This window comes from Macrosteles quadrilineatus, unplaced genomic scaffold (genome assembly GCF_028750875.1).
Source record: "Macrosteles quadrilineatus isolate MER2022 unplaced genomic scaffold, UCM_ALF_1.0 Scaffold_4__1_contigs__length_99947679, whole genome shotgun sequence".
Taxonomy (NCBI): Eukaryota; Metazoa; Arthropoda; class Insecta; order Hemiptera; family Cicadellidae; genus Macrosteles; species Macrosteles quadrilineatus.
Window position 1 is genome coordinate 94,005,318 of NW_026542597.1, and position 21,739 is coordinate 94,027,056.

At 35.8% G+C, this 21,739-nt stretch overlaps 2 protein-coding genes across 3 annotated transcripts in view; one reads left to right on the forward strand and one right to left on the reverse strand.

The window, feature by feature from the left end:
* LOC128993154 (la protein homolog) overlaps window positions 1-10,493 on the reverse strand; it is a 46,386-nt gene extending 35,893 nt beyond the window's left edge. Inside the window, exons 1-4 of the mRNA XM_054416912.1 lie at window positions 10,387-10,493; window positions 6,470-6,549; window positions 6,137-6,265; window positions 5,453-5,623 (exon numbers count right to left, since the gene is read on the reverse strand). Of these exons, the coding sequence (XP_054272887.1) occupies window positions 5,453-5,623; window positions 6,137-6,265; window positions 6,470-6,535 (366 nt within the window). The 5' untranslated portion in view covers window positions 6,536-6,549; window positions 10,387-10,493. The remainder of the gene's footprint in view (window positions 1-5,452; window positions 5,624-6,136; window positions 6,266-6,469; window positions 6,550-10,386) is intronic.
* Window positions 10,494-12,006: 1,513 nt separating this feature from the next.
* LOC128991827 (mucin-2-like) overlaps window positions 12,007-21,739 on the forward strand; it is a 102,777-nt gene continuing 93,044 nt past the window's right edge. For both annotated transcript variants that reach the window (XM_054415033.1, XM_054415032.1), the window contains exons 1-3: window positions 12,007-12,085; window positions 12,252-12,337; window positions 17,608-17,875. In XM_054415033.1, coding sequence (XP_054271008.1) covers window positions 12,260-12,337; window positions 17,608-17,875 — 346 coding nt within the window. In that variant the 5' untranslated portion in view covers window positions 12,007-12,085; window positions 12,252-12,259. The remainder of the gene's footprint in view (window positions 12,086-12,251; window positions 12,338-17,607; window positions 17,876-21,739) is intronic.

A 21,739-nucleotide genomic window follows, 5' to 3' on the forward strand; every position in this document is an offset into this window, starting at 1 on the left:
CTACACCACAGTTTTTTATGTCCAGAGGTAAGAGGTTAAGAGCTCAGAGAGTTATAACTGTATTAGCGTGTTCATACAATTTACAAACTAAATTTCAACTACACCACAGTTTTTTATGTCCAGAGGTAGCTACTAATTATATTTTCTTATATAATATAATTTACTTAGGATACTAAAACTACTTGGAGTCTACACTTTTCATACTTTAATAAAATCAAAAGCCTTTTTTGACTGTATTTATTTCATGCGTGTTTACGATTGAGGCAAACTACTTTTATTTCACATAACTTACACCACATTCAGCTTTTTTAACATTTAGAGAGAAAAAAAGTTGTTGTGTTTTACTACAAAACTGCTTTAATTAAACTATGGCGAAAATCACAAAACCTCGCTGTATGTAACTAACTTTTGCGTCTAAAATCAATTAAATATTTGCAACTACAGGATGTACTATTTTATTTAAATGAAATTCCAGGTTTTTTCTGGTTTTTCAAAGTTTTTCCAGGTTCCGCGTATCTGTTTGGTTCCACTTAAACTATAATCAATTTAAGACTTGCAGCTTAAAGTATACGAGGTGTTAGCCCGTCCTACGTACGGGAATTCAGTAGTCAGTTAAAACCGTGTACAATTCAGATAAGCTAGTTTACACAAATAAAGGCAAAGTTTCTTGCAGTTTTAATGTGAAAAATCGTCTTGTTAACAACTGTTGTGTGACCAAATATGTTTTTATTCCATCATAGGCCTATACGATATGCATTTTAAATCCAAAAATTTTACAATAAAACAGCAATTCTTCAATTTTTACGAAAAGCGTTGAAGTGAGATTTGCAGTCGAGAGTAATACAGTAGTCAATTGAGAAGTGTATAATAGACCTAGTCAACGATACCACCTTCCATAGCATACCTGCCTCTTCCATAGTTATTATCACCAAAATGCAACTACTATACACAATTTCCAGTAGGTCTGGATAGAAACGACCTAAAATAAAACGATAATATCCATATAAAACCCGGCTGAGGTTGTGGTGGTAATTTAAAATCGTGATTCCTGATTATTCTTGATCTTCTTTTTATGACATCAATATTTCCGGGCCTAATCCAAACAAAGTTAAAGCAGACAAACATTAATTGTAAACAAAAAGCTACCATGAAGAATTAAAACATGTAAACATTATTTTTCTAATCTTTCCTTGAAAAGTGGAGCAGTAAAATAATTTGACTCGTGTACAGAGCCTCGATTTGTACTGTGGTTTAATTAATTTTGGTCTAACCTATTTTAAACTGTGGTCTAATTATCTCTACTAATCTTACTTATTTCCTATAATCAATGACAAAATAAAAGTAAATAAAATAACCTCATGGTTCCATAGTTTATATTTAACCAGCTGTTAGTTAAAACATATATTGCTCTAAAACACGCATGCTGACTCCCGCGGTCACGTAAAAGTCATTATCATCGTCTGCGATCACGGCAAAATAAGGAAAATGTTCCAAGGACGTGTAGACACCATCATTGACTCCTGCGGTCACGGGAGCGTCATCGTTGTTGTCCGCGATCTCGGCAAAATCATGAATATTTCCCGCGGCAGTGTAAACATCATCATTGATCCCGTGGTCACGTAAACGTCATCGTCGTCGTCCGCGATCGCGGCAAAATCATGAACATCTGCGGCCGTGTAGACATAATCATCGTCGTCTTTCGCGGTCACGGCAAATCACGAATATCTTCCGCGGCCGTGTAGACATCATCATTGCCTTCCGCAGTCACGGAAACGTCATCATCGTCGTCGTCCGCGATCTCGGCAAAATCATGAATATTTCCTGCGGCCGTGTAGACATCATCATTGCTTCCCACAGTCACGGAAACGTCATCGTCGTCATCCGCGATCTCGGTAAAATCATGAATATTTCCCGCGGCCGTGTCTACATCATCGTCGTCTCCCGCGGTCACGGAAACGTCATCGTCGTTGTCCGCGATCTCGGCAAAATAATGAAATTTTCCCGCGGCAGTGTAAACATCATCGTTGATCTCGCGGTCACGGAAACGTCATCGTCGTTTCCCGCGGTCACGGAAACGTCATCGTCTTCGGCCGCAATCACGGCAAAACCATGAGCTTATCACGCAGCCGTGTAGATTTATTTATTTATTTATTTATTGAGTTACATGTCATTACATTATAATAACAGGACATATTGTCAATGGTTAAATAAAGACTTGAAACTAATAGATAAAACTAATACATCTGTATTTACATAAAACAACTGAATCTTCCCAAAATACAACAATGTTACATGACACAAAAAAATTGAACCAGCAGGAGTGTGAAGGTTTACTTATACCTAATTCCAGCAGTCCTTAAAATAATCTGCCAATGAAAAAAAAGATTTAGTCTTGAGCCATTCTTTTAAATAAAGTCTAAACTTATAGGGATTTTCTATAGTAATTAAACTTGTTGGTAAGTTATTTAAGATTTTTGGACCAATGTATTGTGGTGATGACTCGAATATTTGTAAATTATGAGCTACAGGTTTGATAATATTCTTTTTTCTTGTATTGTAATTATGTTGAGTTTGGGTCTCCATAAAAGTAGAGAGGTTTCTATGGACCCAGCATGCTATTTCCAAAATATAGTGATCGTAAAAAGTAAGAACTTTAAAGTTTTGAAACAGTTTTTTACTAGGGGTTCTAGAGGGAACTTTGCCAATAATTCGTATTACTTTTTTTTGTAATTTAAAATTTTTTTTTGAATGAGGAGAGTTACCCCAGATCAAGATACCATATGTCATTAATGATGAGAAATATGCATGATATATTATTAGCTGGGTTTCTAGATTCGTTACTTGTGAGATTATTCTTATTGAGAAAATTCTACTCAAATCTAATTTTTTACTTAAATTTTCAATTTGAGATGCCCAGTTAAGATTTTTATTCAAAATTAATCCAAGGAATTTTACATTTTGTTGTGGAGATAATTGATGATTTGAAAGGATAATGTGATTTGAATCATCTTCCCTGTAGTTAGCTGAAAAGTTTATAATTTGGGTTTCTAATTTCGAAAACATCATCGTCGTCTTTTGCGGTCACGGCAAATGACAAAAATCTTCCGCGGCCGTGTAGACATCATCATTGCCTCTCGCAGTTATCGAGAAACGTCATCGTCGTCGCCCGCGATGTCGGTAAAATCATGAATATTTCCCGCGGCCGTGTCATCGTCATCGTCGTCTCCCGCGGTCACGGAAACATCATCGTCGTCTCCCGCGGTCACGAAAACTTTACATTGTCGTCTCCCGCGGTCACGAAAACGTCATCGTCGTCGCCCGCAATCGCGGCAAGACGCATTTTACGACTACAATCTTCTACTGGGGCAAAAATAAAAATCCCGGAATAGGTCCGAAAATCCCGGTTTTTCCAGGTCCCTTCAAATTCAATGTTATTTCCCGGTTCTCCCGGTTGGTATACACCCTGAACTATGTTTCTTCACTCAATGTTTAGCTTGTAAGTAATTAGTGGTAATACAATTAACTATGAAACAAGTAAAAATAAGAACTGTTATGTATTATACATGTGCTTATAGTAGTTTATGCAACGATTGTGTAAAGATAGTGTTAACGATATGAGTAGAAAATTAAAGGTACATGAGCCTTGGCAAGTGCCTTAAAAATTTCTAAGTGTGTTGCAATAACAATTTGTGCAAGTTGCGTTCACTACTTTACCTACAGTGTTTAAATTACTAAAAAATCACTACTCATAGCTTCTAAGAGAGCTTACGTTTTCATTTATAACCCCTCATTGCCACTGACAGTGACACAATGAAACATTGCATCAAACACTTATTGCAATACTCAACAATTAAATTGGCTTGAACAGCTGATTAGTTGAAGTTCGAATCATTACAATTTTACTTCTTCTCTCTCAATCCTTGAATCTCATTGGTCTGTTACCCGTGCTGTTATGAGTAAAACTATACTGTTATGTGAAACTTTTAAATTCTAAGAACTGAACTGAAACGGCTACTTTAAAAAAAAAAAACCGTCGTAGGTTAAATTCTTATATACATACATTGATGAATTTTGGCCCAGATTAAAAATAATTAGTAGGGGTTGGCTTTCAAACAAAAGGTAATACAAGTTGATATTTACAAGATGAGCTGCAGGTAAAGATTCTTGACAAATTTCAGTAGTAAGGCTAAATTGTATCAATTTTATGTGATATTAATAGAAACTCTTTTTGTTTTACTTAAGTACGCTATGTTGTGCGATTCTTTTTTACCTATTGACTTTGTATGTAAGATTTTCAACTAAATAAGCTAAGTATCATTAGAAAATTAAATCGTATGAGTACGGTATTTTCATACTTGCATCAGCAACACAGCACCTCATATAATAATTTGTACTTAGGTCATTCAAGAAAGATATTTTTTTTAATAAGAGGTCCAATTAAATTTTGTTTCTGAAAAAGGTAGATGTGTAGCTATTTTATATAACAGGTTTAGAGATTTTTTTATCTTCAGTGTCATCTCCTTTGTGAAGCACGGGTACAGCAGCTAGTTTGCTAATGAAAACAAGCAGCTGTTTAGTAAGTCATTCAATCATTTTGTCTATTATGTATGTGTTAGTGTACATTATACTATTGATATGTCAAACTATTTACAATTGGGCACCAATTAACTACAATCAATTAATCAATCGATACATACTTTTGATACATGCAACTTTGTTTACAATCGAAATTTACAACTGAGTTGACATCAGCCTATTATTACTCCATTAATTACTCTATTTTACTCTATTTTTTGGCTAAAAACGCTGTTTAATCACTAGAGAGTAAAAATGATACTTAAGACCCACAAAACTTACATTAAAACCAGCTGTTCTTGCTGAAATATGACGAAAAGTTTTTAAATTGCACTAACGGTCACAAAATACAATTTCCCATAAGAAATTTTAAAATTAGCCGCCATTTATACAAAAACAGCAGCCTTTAGCCTTTTTTAAAAAGTGGAGTTCATATTTTTAAATAGTTTAAGTTCTCTATTATATGTTTTATCTAGGCCTAAATGGAACTGTTTCTGAGAAACGAATTGTGGCACAGTTGTTCACCCTGAGTTAAATTTTGCTGTAGACTAGGCCTACATGAAATTGTTTAAAAACTATAAATTTGTTATGGTATTTGTTTAGCCAATTTTTGGTACAATATTAATCAGTTGTTTTATTTATCCTTTTGAATTTTTTTTTTACTATTCCACAAAAGCAATAAATAAAGTTTGTTCATAAATTAGGCCTATAGCTTGTTGACTAACAGTTAAAATAACTATATCATGGCTTCTGTTCAATACAATTAAATTATCTCATTACGATGCCACATCATCATAAACATAGACATAAGTTAAGGCAAAAAAAAAAAAAAAAAAAAACTACTCAATTTCTCAAATCTAAATATGATGATAGGTACCTGCACAAGTTCTGAACCAGTCAGTGCTTCCACAATGACAGCTGGATCTTGGGTAAGAGATGCCAACCTTTTGAACTTGAGCATCGTCTCAAGAGCTACCCAACCATCCTTCTGCTTCACCTCTTCTCTCAGAAATTTGTCAGAGGGAAGATTGAAGTCACCAAAATAATACTGCAATAATTATTTCAACATTAAATTGATTCATCTGAAAATGTTTAGATGAGGTCACAAAAAACGTGGGCAGCATTATGTGTCCTGCGTACAACAATGTCAACATCAGACAAAAAGTAAAAACAAATTTAAATGTGACATCGAGTCCTGATCTAAAACCATAGCCTATTGTGTTCAATTGAAAAATGTTCATCGCCTATTATTCATGTTTTGGAAAAAGGAGGAAACTCACAAAGAATGCTAGTTATCAGTTTAAAGTCAACCCTTTATGAAAAAAGGTTAGATTTTCCAGCAAAGATCATCTTGTTTGGCTGGCCTGTTTTTCATTTGTTTTGTTTTTTTCTATTTGTCGGAAACGGAACAAAATGTTACAAGAACTTAAAACTTAACTTATTACACATGTAGCTAAATAACTGATTTTAACTAGCGGTTCATCATCTTAGCAAATCCTGGCTTGAAGAGAAGTAAATACTCTGTTTGGCAACAAAGTAAGTTATAAAATATTTAACCTACCTCGATTTGTCTTTTGATTTTTTTAGCCCGCAGTTCTGGATTTAATATAACTTCTGCTTTAACATCTGCAGCACTTTCCTTTGCAGGGGTTCCTTCCTTGTTGGTATCACTCCCGTTTTCATTGACCTCCTGAAATTCAAATTTCAAATATAGGTCATTATAAAAAAATGTATAGCCTAGTTAACTTTTAAAAAACCCCACTAGGCCCTTACTTAAAAAGTTAATATCAGTAAAAAAATAAATTGAAACAAATAATACCCAGGTTAGGCCCTACGTAAAATAATTCAAACAATTTCCTGTATTCACTTAATTTAATATCCATTATTTACTTACCTCATTTACTTTTGTCTCTTCATTATTCTGACTGTCAGGGTTGGTAGAACCATTAACATTCGCCATCTTAAAATTAGGTTCTGCAACAACAAAATTTTTTAGAAACAATCAAGGCTAATATGAACAAAAAAATAAACTATCACACTATCTCAAAAAGGATAAATGACAAATACATAACAAATATTACTAGGTAGGTGAAATCCGTCAAAATCGGTGTTAGTTGTTACTTCCAGTGCTTGGCGATGAAAACAATCAGCTGTTGGCATTCTTCTTGTAAATATTATCCGTCCTACTTTGTGAATTCAAATGTTAAGTTTAAATGGATACGGTGATATCTTGAGCACTATTCATCAGCAGTGAAAAATAATGGTAAGTTATAGGCCTACATATGTTTGGATTCAGGAGACAAAAAACAAAGTATAGCCCTTTTAAAGTAAGATGGACAGTAAAACGCCGACTATACGAATCCCAAATAACCGAATCGGTTTTAAGCTTAATATAAATGATTAAAACCAAGCGTGAAGACGCAGCTTTCAATTCGAGTGAGATTTGACTGAGTGCCGCGTGTAGAATACTGCTTCCATAACCATCTAAGAGGAGTTTGCCTGTTAACCCTCCGAGGGTCACGCGTCTAAAAATAGACGCACAACACACTTTGTGTAGTGTCACGCGTCTATTTTTAGACGCACGAACATCGTTTACGGCGAAGGCTCTATGACTGACTGAATCGGATTGAACTGGATCGAGTTAGGTATCGTTCTTTCCGTAATATTCTAAGCTTTCTCCAGAGGTCTGTCTCAGCGCTGTATGATCTCTGAGCCGATCATAATCGTAGCAGACAGCTGACGTGCGTGTATTTGTAAACAGCTAGGTTACCCTCCGACCGATGACTGATGTGTTTTATTACGTTTATCATTGTTTTAGTGTTAAAAATCAAAAGTAGGGATATACGTGGTGCATTATAAGAAGATTTAAGTGATTTTGAAGGGCTGGTTGATGATCCTGAAGAAGTAGGTAGTGATATTGATGTAAATTATCAGCCAGATTCCTAGCTATGGTTAGGCTATGCATTCTTAGCTAAACGCTATGTACTGAAATCCGTTTTTCGCTCATCTCGCTATATGATTAAGTTTATATATTTGTAATCCTCATTAAATTTAGAACAAAGTGGCTATTTTCAAATATTTATAGGCCTATAATTTATACAATTTCATTGAGCGCAAACTTATTTTTTTTTTGAAAATTTTTGAAATTACCGGTAGGGCCTATATTTTTTTTTACCTAAAATTTTTTTTTTTTTTAAATGTTCCTTATGTTTTATATATATAATATTGAAGCCCATGATTTTCCAAACAAAATGGTATATAGAACATTAGAATTAACATTGTTTTAAGCTTCTCAGATCCGTTTTAATAAAACCTTGCAAATGCGCCAAAAATAGGTGGACATTAAGGCCTAAACTATGGACCTTTGGAGGGTTTAAGAAATGCATAAGAGATGACATACTTCAAGTTAGAGCTGTGCTCGCTCCGCTCAACAATATCAAGGCAACTAGTTTAGGGCTTTGTCCAATTTGTGTATTTGGTGCTTAGCAATGTACTAGGGCTATTTAGACTTATTGATGCCGCATGATTTAGATGAGTTAAGATGGATTGAAAACTTTTAAATTAGGTAGGCCTATATGAAATGTAAATGTAGTAGACTCCCTCTTATCCGGACACCTTGTAACCGGACTACACTCGGTAGAAGTGACATCTCTTTATCCGGATAATTTATATCAGCACATCGGTTTAACCAGACTAGATCGGCAGGAAGTGGGCCGTACTGAAACCACTGTTCTCGTGGGAACGTTTTGAGACGAATTTAATTAATTATCTGGTGCAACCGTGTGAGCATCCATCTGAAGAGACAGAAGCCTACAAGCCTACAAGGTATAATGGGATAGGCTAAACGTACGTTCACACAAATTTTTAGCCTTGAATCTTATTTAACAGTTTTATTTAAGTTTACCATCATTTTTAACGGAAATGAATATTTCCAGCTGATCAAATATAACATGTTTTAGACAGATTTTTCAATCAAAAATGGCGTCACTTCACTTACTGCTAACATTCATTGGTGAAGTGAAGTGAAGCAAGTTGAGAAATGCTGGGAAGATTTAATAATAGTATATCGTTGATTAAAATTATTGACTGTAGAAACACTTCTTAAAGGTCCTGTCACACATGGCGAGTTTACTTGCTAACTTTAGTCCCCTGTCGTACTCGCAGGCTTGAAAAACAATTCCAGTCACACATGGCGAGTTGTAGCGGCTACTTCAGTCTGGTTGTGTAGAATAAATTACTGTGCTGAGGAAAATGTCATGCTTGGTATTTTTGATGGAGGCTTTAAGACGTCTGTTGCAGATTTGCCTAAGTGATCTGTGCAAAAATCAAGAAGAAGAAATAAACGCAAGTGGGTTCGGAAGTGGATAGCGAAACGAGAGGGTGCTTCATCAATACTTATGAAAGAATTAGCAAATGAAGGCCTCTAATCATATTTTAAAATAATGAGGATAGTTGTTCCAAAATGTGATGAGTTGTTGGATATGGTAGATGAAGAAAAAAAGATACATTTTGGAGGAAGGAAATTTCATGCAGGAAAAAACTAAAAATAGCTTAACTTAACGATACATGGCAAGTGAGAACAGTGTTGATTTGAAGGTTGGATACTAGCTACTAAGTTACTCGCCCCAAAAGTTGAACATGTCCAACTTTCCTAAGTTAAGTTAGTGAGTGAAATTTGATTTGCCGGTGAATGCCTGCTGCCGCTACTTACCATGTCACATACCGTACCTACAGCGATTACTTAGTAGCCACTACTCTAGTCGTGGCGAGTAATCTCACCATGTAATGACATAATCTTAAGTGATTCATTAGTCAATGTTTCCTTTAAAGAAAATTTTGTCTCACTACGGAGATATATATGGGCTACAGACCACTTAGGTACACCTAACGTGGGCTAAGTTAGTCATTATTTTGGCATGTTAGGATGGGAGGTTGTTCTTGATGTTGATTCGGGGCTGTACTTGAAGTGTCTTGAAGTTAGGTTGGATTAGGAAGGTAAAGTTTAGGTTACAATGAATCGAGTTGTTAGTTTAAATGTTAACTTATATCCAGACTTTTTATGTCAAATTAAAACACTGGATAAGACCCTGTAAAATAGTAGCCTATTTTGATCTACTGTAATTAAGTTAGACTAAGTTATAAAGCCTACAGATGACATACACTAACAACACTGTTCTTTAACTTAACCGGTACCTTACCTAATCTAACCTACCTTCAAAGGACTTAATGTAGGCATGAATTAACATAAAGAAAGACCTTCTGTCCTAACATGTATTTTCTGGCATCAAAGGGAATTTGCTGATTGTTAACTTATAGGCTTAAGTTTGGTTTTGCTAGGCCTGTTAGGTTAACCTAACCTAGTGTTGTTGTTACTTACATTAGATTAGGTTTGAACAAATTAGTACGATTTTTTTAGTGCAAGTGCAATACACGTTTATACCCTTAAGAGAATTTTCCTCAGATCGTGTGTTTTCCCCCACCCAAAACCCCCGATTCATAAGACATGAGTCCACCGGTCCCCTTAGATGATAAAAGGGGTTAGGGTGGGTAGAATAAGATTTCCACCCATTTATTTTGGATGCACTATGCATTTTTGGCCTTATTTTAATCGAAATTACAGTACTTAAAAATCTCATGTGGCTGTAATCTAGAAATTTACCCCTAGGACTACTGTAGGCCTACACGAAATGTTATAGGCATGGCCTAGGCCTGTTCATAAATTCAACCACATTCCTAAAATTACCCTAACTTCTATTAAATTACTTGCTTCAAGCTATCTTTCTTTCCAGCTTAATGTTATAGTAACTTTACCTATTTTTTTAAACAGATTACAATTCCACCACACACGTGTATACGCTTAAGTATACAAAAAATAATAGTCAGGTCTCAGGTCAGAACAGAAACAGACAGAAAACACCGGACCACACCGGAACCACACCAACTCCACTCCGAGCAAAAAAACTAGAAAGAGCGAGAATGACAACGACAACCACAACGACAATGAGTGAGAGTGAGATGAGAATGAGTTGAGTCTGAGTCCATGGTGGAAGTAAATAAGGTGTAGTGCTACTGCGCATCGTAGCCGGCCGCTGGCGGTGCGGGCCGCGGGGGAGGGGTATCGTGACGTCACCTTGGGGGCAAACATGCCTCGCGACCATATCGAGCAGTGACGCCGCTCTAATAAAATTGTAATTTTTAATAGTAAGAACCGATAAAAATTGCTGAAACTTTGCATAGTCTTGGACTATTAACATAGGATGCTTATGATTTAAATTTGAATAATTTATTTGAATTAAAAACCATTCAACCACCGATCAAACTTCTAACTTTTTCATACTAACACAAAAAAGTTAGTCAGCTACCAAATCACGTATTATTTGGTCAGGTTTATGAGACCTGCGGGAAAGTTTTAGGGAAAGGTTCTAATTTAACTGTAGTATCGGTTGGGTTTCGATAAAAGAAATACTTTTTTAGCTACGAAGAATTATATCAAGCGGCAAGGGAGCGCGCGCTCAGCCGATGCCACCGTTTACTTGATACTTGATACTTACTTACTTGATACTTGAAGATTTCCCACTGGAAGCGTCACTGCGCCGTGGTCGTCAAAAAAATATTGGCCTTTTCATTTATCTTCAAAGTACTCTGTCAGTGAGTAGTATGGCCTCTTCAATAAATAATTCTTGAGTAACATCTTGAATTTTTCTATTTCTTCAATATTTTTTATTTTAGTTGGGATCTTGTTATAGATTTTGGAGCACATAAATTTAGGGCCATTTGCTACTAAAGTGGAGTTTACTTGGGTTAGGTGGACATTTTTACATTGCCTTGTGTTGTAGTTGTGGAATGCTGCATTTATTAGGAACAGTTGTGGGTTCTTCTTTACGCTCATTTTGCATTTTAAACACCTACTTACCATCCTAGACAACATATAAAAAAATTAGAACTACCGGACCGTTTGTAAGTTACCCCCCTATTTTTGTCTCTATTTAAGTTACTGGACTATAATTTCATACTAAAATATTAAAATTGTAAAACAAAAACACCTTTTTACCCTCCCTGTTGCAGCAAACCTAAGTACTCGTTAAACTAATTCTATTTAAATAGGGAATACGTGTGATGTTTTTAAGGAGGCATTTTAGTGTAAATCCAATCAGGCAATGGAAACTTGCTTAGTCTGCAGGTTTGCTGTGGCGGGGGTATTTTTTATAAATATTTTGTATCAGATTAAACACTTAGCTAATACCGGTAATTTAAATTTTCGTGGGCAAAGCCACAACGGGTTGTGCTAGTATGTATTTAAAAGGGAGTATGTATAATCAATGGTATCAATGATTTAGAAGCTCTAAAAATGTCCTCATGATATGTTTTTTAAAAAATACTGTAAGTCTCTCATCAGGTGGTTGAACAATGAAATAATTATTAAATGATGCACTTTGATTGACTCAAAACCAAATTGAATAATTGATTGAATTGCATTCGCATTGGTTCAGGTCCAAAAACAGGAATCTAGGTAAGTTAAATTTTAAAATGTAAAGTAGCATATTTTCAACAAATTTATTCTTAAACAAAATTTGATAAATAATATATGTCTGCTCATTTAATATTCTGATTGCACAGGAACCACACAATGTACTACCTACTATAGGCCTACCAACAAAATGGAATGTCTGTTTTAGATTCACACATGACTAGCAGTAGCAGATTGGATGAGGAATTTATCTTGCTATTACAAATGGCATATTGCACAGTTAAAATCGTAAAGGTAAGAACCAAATGTTGTACTAGAATGGACATTTGAAATGAGTTTTATAGAGAATTAAAAGGTAATAGGTGTGTAGGGATCCCTGAGTATCCCTAGGTATCAAGTTCAGGACCGTATTTAGAATCTATGAGGCCTCAAGCGGCTCTCACTAGAGAGGCCCCTCTCTGTATTCTGATTCTTCAATGGTTGGAACTTAACCCTTCCCGGACGGGTGACGGATATATCCGCATAGGTCTTTGGTGATAAAAGGACGGGTGACGGATATATCCGCATATGGTTTTTGATGCTCCGGACGGGAAGCGGTTATATCCGCCTTCTTTTCAGACAGACTGGCAGGTGCTTGAGCAGTAACCAGATGTTTCGCGGAACCAAGGCGCCACTATCCTGTTCTTTCCATGACTGCGCTCTCCCCCGCACTCCCCCCTCTCTACTGCGCTAACCCCTCTTCTGCGCCTCACCCCCTCCCGCGCACCTACCACCACTCCTACGCTCCCCCCCTTGACGTTTTGCGCTCAACACGCAATGTCTCTATTTATTGTTTACATATTGTTCTTTATTTATTGCCTAACGTTGTCATGGTCATATCTTCAAAGACGGGTGGCGGATATATCCGCTGCATTTCTACTCATCCACGGACGGGTAGCGGATCCGCATAGTTAAAAACGATAAAAAAAATTATTTTGACAGTATGATGTGTTCCACTGTGTTTCTTTTATGTATTCTTGTATAACAAAACACAAATATGAAAAATTAATTTTTTTTTCCTCTAATTTTTTCCCGTCCTATGTCATGATTTCGCCCGTCCGGGAAGGGTTAAGGGTTTAGAAATACAAGGCGGTAAGGTAAATATTTTTTTTGCATTTTTTAAATTACAAGGTGTTAGCCCGTCCTACGTACGGGAATTCAGTAGTCAGTTAAAACCGTGTACAATTCAGATCAGCTAGTTTACACATATAAAGACAAAGTTTCTTGCAGTTTTAATGTGAAAAATCATCTTGTAAACAAATGTTGTGTGACCAAATATGTTTTTATTCCATCATAGGCCTATACGATATGCATTTAAATCCGATAATTTTACAATAAAACAGCAATTCTGCAATTTTTACTATGTGAAAAGCGTTGAAGTGAGATTTGCAGCCGATTCGCACAGACGCACACTGATTATAAGTAGCCTACAGTAGAGAGAGTAATAGTCAATTGAGAAGTGTATGGACCTAGTCAACGATACCACCTTCCATAGCATACCTGCCTCTTCCATAATTATTATCACCACAATACCTAACTTACTATACAATACTATACACAATTTCCAGTAGGTCTGAATAGAAACGACCTAAAATAAAACAATAATATCCAATAAAATTCACAGTACACATAATTTATCTTTGGTGTCCTAACATCAAAACTAATCGTCACACCTATCCTTTATATCAGTTTCACTGCATTAATTGCTAAATAAATAAGTGTAAACAAAGAAAAGTAAAAACAATAACAGTTTGTTTTGAAACAGCTGTTTGGTTCAAATAACATTCATTTGAAAAAAAGAACTGGTCACATGTAGCAGGAATATAAAAAGTAAATACGCTAGTAAAGCTAATGACGTAATTGTCAATGTTTATCATCCATACCGTTATCAGTTCTATCCTTGATAATTACCCACCCTCATTGAATAAATGTGCATCGTAATTTCCCATATTAGTTAATTTAAACTACAATATATTCATAGTTGAAATAAAAGTGATATTTTCACGTTTGGGGGCGCTGATATAGGCACCCCCAAACATAACCACAACTGAACACGATTTCATAAAAGGATGGTTTGTCTAATTGCAGTATCCTAGGTCAATGTTGACGTTGTGTTCACTCTATGTCATCCATCTGTTTATCTTTGTATAAAACCCGGCTGAGGTTGTGGTGGTAATCACGATTCCTGATTATTCTTTATCTTCTTTTTATGACATCAATATTTCCGGGCCTAATCCAAACAAAGTTAAAGCAGACAAACATTAATTGTAAACAAAAAGCTACCATGAAGAATTAAAACATGTAAACAATGTTATTTTCTAATCTTTCCTTGAAAAGTGGAGCAGTAAAATAATTTGCATTTATCCTTTTTTATTAAGACTCGTGTACAGAGCCTCGATTTGTACTGTGGTTTAATTAATTTTGGTCTAAACTATTTTAAACTGTGGTCTAATTATCTCTACTAATCTTACTTATTTCCTATAATCGATGACAAAATAAGAGTAAATAAAATAACCTCATAGTTCCATAGTTTATATTTAACCAGCTGTTAGTTAAAACAAAATATATTGCTCTAAAACAAATCGAAGATTACAAAGATTGCTTAAAAAATAATTTGAACGTCCTAGTATTTTACTATGTATAGGCCTATTTAATTAATCTGTCATCCTCTTACAGAAGAATTGAACGTATCAATGATTAGCATTACACATAGTATAAATAAGTCAACCCTAAGTATGTCTTTACATTTTTATCCAAATGCTGAATTTGTGACACAAAACTGAGTTTACAGCTGTTATGTTAAGCAAATTATCTTATGCCAAAAGCTAGTTTAGAATCTTAGCGTCGGCTGCTAGACTTTTTAAAAATTAAAACTTAATTTCTAAAAAACTGGGACCCTAAACTAAAATTATGGCTTTGACATTCCCTAGTTCTCAAAATTATCTTTCTTTCAACACAAAAATCATGAAAATCTGTCGAGTGGTTGATTCAGAATCGTGAAATAAAAAAACACTGTTTCGTTTTAATATTATAGATTTCTCCAAATTATAGAGCTTTTCTTCCAGGACAGAATGATATATAACACTTTGGTGCTAAAAATATTTTACCCGTGTAAAAAAATCTGGAACAAATGCATAGGCGAGGCCTGACTTCTTTTGAAATGAGGTTTTAGTTTTGAAATATTTGTATATTTTTTGATTAAATATGTAAGTTACCTTGGTGATGGGGACAGCAATAGCTTTGAAAGAAAGAAAGAAAACTGGAAAAGATATTTGAGGAAAATATGGGGCTAAAATGTTTAAGGTAGGCAAAATAACGCATATCACATATTTTCTATACCCCTAGGCCTAAAGGCCTAAGTTATACGCCATTTTTTGCATATCGTTATTTTTGTCATGTTATGTACCTTTTCTCAGGAACTACTAGGGATAGGGAGTTAAAATCTTTACACAACATGTATGTTATAGTGTAAAACACACAGAGTTTTTTTTTAGGGCCTAATTCCATCCTACTTGGTAAACGTAAATATATATCACAAGAAATTTGAAAAATTTTTAGTACCGGTACCTCCAAAATTTTTTTTTATCTAAGCTATTTATTAGTTTAAAAGCCTGAAAAAACTCAGTAGGCCTACATGGTGAACATCTTGCGTCAGCGCTGAGACGTTATCTCTGTCTCCTCTGATAGCGGCGGATTCATGAACGACTTATGTGGCCACAGAGAATGGGTGAACATCTTGCGCGGCCATGAAGACATCATCATCGTCTCCCGCGGTTACGAAAACGTGATAGTCGTCTTGCGTGAAAACGGCAAAATCATGAACATCTAACGCGGCTGTGTAAACGTCATTATCGTCTCCCGCGGTTTTGAAAACGTGATCGTCGTCTTGTGTGAAAACGGCAAAATCATTAACATCTCCCACGGACGTGTAAACGTCATCATCGTATCTTGCGGTCTCGAAAACTCGATCGTCGTCTTTCGAGATCGTGGCAAAATCAAGTTTATTTCCCGTGGCCGTGTAGACATCATCATTGTCTCCCGCGGTGGCGATACAACCTTGGACTTCTCAGCGAACAAGGACGAAAAGTGAAAACTCCTACGCCAACGGTTTGCGGTCACTCAGATTTCATAAACAGCTCCGATATCGCTGCGAAAAAGATTATTGGTGAAATAAATTGATCAAGAAAAAATATTTGTGGCCCCAAGTGAGGCCCCTTCTAGGCAGAGGCCCCCGGCAACCGCCGTGTCCGCCGTTAGGGAAATACGGCCCTGATCAAGTTACTGGTTCAAATTATGCCAATCACCAATTAATTTTAGCAATGTCATAATGCCACAACCCTCTAGGACTAGCCTGAAGTAATGTTTAAAACATTTACAGGCTATAGCCTAGCGTCGTAGGATATAAAGGTGGGACATAAAGAGAAGGTAAATAGAGAAATATCCAAAATACCCCCGCCGCAGCAAACCTGCAGACTAAGCAAATTTCCATTTGCCTGATTGGATTTAATCAAAATGTCTACTTAAAAAAATATAGGCTAACATTTATTTCCTATTTAAATAGAATTAGTTTAACAAGTACTTAGGTTTGCTGCATCAGGGAGGGTAGGACTGTTTTTTTTTGTAAAATGTTAATAGTTAGTAAGAAATAAAAAACATTTTCCAAATTTGATCAAAATATGTTCATAAACAAGCAAACTACAACAGTTTACTTGTTCTCCATAAGAATAACATGGGAATTTAAATTTACATTTTTTTTTAATTTTCTCCGTAACCATTAGGCACATAATAACACTTCAATATACTAAATTATTTGTTTTTTTAAGCTCTACAAAATGGTTTGGAAAGAAATTGCAAAATTTTATGTTTTTTGGGTCAAAAATGGGAAAAACCTATTTTTACCCCATAAAACCCCCCGTAAACCCCCGTTCCCATAGTCCGATCATGCTGGTTCGCGAACTCGTTGGAATAAATGTAGGTTTACACGTTCATACCAAATTTCATCAAAATCGGATCATTTTTGCTCGAGTTATCGTGCTAACGGACACACATATATATATATATAAATAAATATATAAATATAAATATAGGCCTATAAATATATATAGATATGAATTTGAACGGATGGTGTTTTTGGCCTCTAGGGACCTCAAAGCAAAAAAAAAAAAATCTGTCCCGCGTCCAGGTCTTAACATGAGTACTACGGTAATAGCTTATTCCCTATATGGGAAATTCGCTAAAAAGATCCAACCACTACAAATCTAAACTTTCCAAAGCATTTAATTTAAATATGTACAGTATTGAACAACAGTACAACAGTATTGAAAGAGTAATTGAATGGATATTTTTTTACAGTTGCAACTTTTTGCTCTTTATATTAAACCTGATATTCGCTTCACCAACTACAACTCGCCAGAACAAAAAGTACATTTACACTTTCCTGCATGCATTTAAACGTTTAAAACTTGAGCATGACTCTTTGAAACAGGTTTCATGGTGTTATTCTAATGTATCTTTGCTTTTCTCAGGTTCTGTGGTACCGGTACCTCGAAGTCGAAAAGCCTCCAGCAGTGATGACGGTTAACTCTACGGCTGGTCAAAGTTCCGTCACATCGGTTGCTGCCGCTAAGCGACCCAGTCACTTAGCCGTGACCCCGACTGCCATGCGAACCCTTAGCACAGTACCTGAGTTGCGACCTGTCAGTCCACGCGGCGCCAGTCAGCCGCTAGTCTCATCAACGTTACTGCCATATCCATCGATGACGTTGGCTCGTCTTCAAGGACAATTGGAACCAGGTAGGCTGCCTAGAGTTTCCTTGTGTGTAAAAAAAAATTAGTGCTGTCCCATTTTGTATGGCTGTGCAGTAGGCTGTTTTGCCTCAACGGGAATGTTTTGCCTCTTGGCTTTATTCGTGCCTCATCATCGCCAGGAAACGAGTGAAGAAAAAGAGAGGGCGAGGTTTTGTTTCGAAGTTATAGCTCCTTGCGAGACTCTGTTCACAACCTCCTCGGCGGAGTGTTAGTGAATTATTTAATTTATTACCCTACGTCCGTGCGCCACGGATCAAGCAGAATTAGTTTATATGCGTCTTTATCATTTAAAATAATGCAATGTTTTCGGAGCGAGTGGACTAGTTCAAAGCCCCATGAGAGAGTAGGAATATGGAAAGGTGCAAACGAACATACAGAGTGGGGTGGAGAAGGATCGTTGATAGAAAGAGTAAGATACGAGACACACACACACACAGACAGGTTGAGCACCCAAAGACTTATTTCAAATAGATTAAGCCTAACAAATAACTAACGTATTTCCAGGTTTTCCGGAATAGCTTAGGTCTAACTAATATCTAACTTATTTCCGGTGTGCCCGAAGTAATTAAAGCTAACTTATAAATAACTTATTTCCGGGGTTTCCGGAATAGATTAAATCTAGCTAATAACTAACTTATTTCCGAGTTTTCCGGAATAGGTTAAAGCTAACTTATAACTAGCTTATTTCCGGTGTGCCCAAAGTAATAGAGAAAGAAGAAAGGAAAGTTTGTGGCAAGCAGCAAACATTCAAAGTGAGAAAGTGACAGAGTAGAAGACTTATAGCTAGGAGCTTAAAAGCTAACTACATATATCTTATTTCCGGTGTGCCCGAAGTAATAGAGAAAGAAGAAAGGAAAGTTTGTGGCAAGCAGCAAACATTCATAGTAAGAAAGTGGCAGAGTAGAAGCAGGCCCGGTCTGGCTCCATTGGAGGCCCTCGGCTAGATGTTGATTTGTGGCCCCCAGCCAGAAATAAAACAAGGACCATGGGGTGCTATTACGGCAATAATTAGTTTGCATATGTTTGCTGCATGCCGCAGGTACATAAAAGGGGCCTAAGGTGGTTTTAAATGCTTTAAATTCTTTGATAATTTGGATTAAATTAATAATTGCTAAATTTCCATAAATTAAAATCGTTATATTTATAAATCTAATTCCAAGGTATCAATCAATTTTAATTTGATATACAATTTGCTCCTATTTCTATTTACCTCTATAGCTGCCATAAAATGAAAATGCCTATTCTTAAAATTGTTTTAAGTCTTCAATTTAAAAATAATTCCAAAACTTTGTTCTTGGAGTTTTTGCCATACATGGTACAAAAGCATATCACCTAACACTTTTGAATTTTGAATACATCTATGAATAAAGCACATTTACTGTTTATCACACATTTTACTCCATAATTGTACTTAGGCAACAAACACAAACATAAACAATCAAAAGTATTTTAAGTTAAGTAAAATAGTTAAGTTTTACAAAACACTTCTGATATTTCCGCCTACCTGTTTGCGAGTATTGTTAGCAGAATCGGAACTGAAACCAGCTAAGTATAAGTTCAAACTTTTTTACTTTAATTTGTTGCTATTTTGAAAAAAAAATTCCTATCCATTTTTATTTTACTTGAGCCATTTGGGTGCACACGTTTCATTTTATAAACTGAACGATTCACGTGTTATTACTCTTTCAAACAATACGTCATAACCCACAACGTAGGAATGACTGGAACAGTCACACGTCGGTGATTGAAACTAGTCTTAAGCACCATACTCGACCTTTTAGTGCTGAGGCTGACTGGTCGAATGAAATCAGTTGTAGATAAACTGACGTATACTGACGTAAAAAATTGGGAACAGTTTTTAGGGATGATACATAAAATGTAAATGTATGTATTTTTGTTGTTTAAAAAAATATAAAATTGCCTAGCCAAGTAACTGTGTTTTATATACTCATGATTTAGATGTTAATGCCTGAAGTAAAATCTGTTTTAAAAACCAGGTAACGAATAAATAGGATTATTTGTTTTACTGAGTTAGAGACATTAGTACTGACTAATTTATATCTTTCAGTCATGTAATAAACTAAAAATGTTTAAATTAATTGTAAATGTTGTCATTCCATTACGTTTTATACCAAAGTAATAAAATATTAATGCAAATGACAACAAACAATAGGAATGAAGCGCAAAAACACCAATGTTTAAAGTAAAATTATATTCGATAATTTTCTTTGCAATGACTTAAACCACTGCACCGATTGAATGCCACCAGTTGTTGTTGTAATGGAATTCACTCGGGTTTTCATTCGACTGAAAAAACGACTGGTTTTAAAAACAACCGATTGACAAGATTGACTAGTCAATAGTTTTTCCAGTCTGTTGTCCCATCACTACTAGTTCAAGCGCTAAGCTGTCTGCTTGAGTCCAGAGTCCAGACACCAGACAGGCAGACGAGCCGGCACGGCAATGTCGCGAGCACTGGGTGCTGAGCTGATTCGAACGGTGCGGTGTGGTGAGATCGGCGACTATCCTCTAGTAGGTACCGAGTGACTATCACTGTACTTAGGGGCTACCCTTAACTGTAATAATCAATAAAAAAATTTTATTGTTTATTAAAAATTGTTTTGGCAAGACTAGGCCTACGTCGCTGTGAATAAGTAAAATTAAATATTTTTGTATTATAACAAATTTTGTTGACTTGATTTTTTGGCTTTTGGAGGCCCCCTTGAGCCGGAGGCCCTCGGCGATCGCCGACCAGCCGCCCTGGCCAGACCGGGCCTGAGTAGAAGACTTATAGCTAGGAGCTTAAAAGCTAACTACATCTATCTTATTTCCGGTGTGCCCGAAGTAATAGAGAAAGAAGAAAGGAAAGTTTGTGGCAAGCAGCAAACATTCATAGTAAGAAAGTGACAGAGTAGAAGACTTATAGCTAGGAGCTTAAAAGTTAACTACATCTATCTTATTTCCGGTGTGCTCGAATTAATTAAAACTAACTTATTTCCGGTGTGCCCAAATTAATAGATAAAGAAGAAAGCTACTTAGCAAACTACAGCTAACCAAAGCAGTTGCTGCACCACACAGATCACTCAAATAGAAACAGTCCAGGAACCAAGGAAATAGTGAGGAATGGAAATAGAAATTGGGGCTTAACTGTCTAACGTCACGGCTAATTAAAATTCCCAAAGCCAATCAGTTTCCCCAAAGCCTTATAGTTAAGCGTAAGATTTGAAGCAATTTCTATTGTTAATGTCTTATTAGTGGAATCGAATCGTAAGTGAGAATATTTAACTGCATTGTTCAACACATCAATAGTTAGTAGAAGGCTAAAGCAACTACATAGAACATTAACAATTAATAGCGGCTAAGCAACTACATAGAACATAACTACTTGCACTGGTTCTAGCATAAAAGACAATGAATAGCTACAATGGTTAGTAAAGTTCTGAAATACAAACAAATGAAAGCGTGTTAGTTAGTAAAGAAGCCAACAAAGTATTAAAATCACTCTAATAAATCAACTATTTACCCTTACGCCCATAAATAAAGATCTCACAGCTAAATTGCTGCTACAGTAATTAAGATAAACATTGACTAACAACTAAACACCACACATTATATTTAGGTAATACCGTGTTCTCACAGACCTACGCGAAAACGAACAAAACACACGAATATGAAGAGCCACCTTGCGTGACCGGAACCAATTGAACTTGAATATATATATAAACAAAGAAATCAAACCAACACAAATAAAACAGAAGGATTTTTTAAAAGGGCGGATCTCGTTTTGACCGTTACTTCTTCAAACTCACGGTCTATAAAATATGTATCGAACGGAATTCAGATATTCCA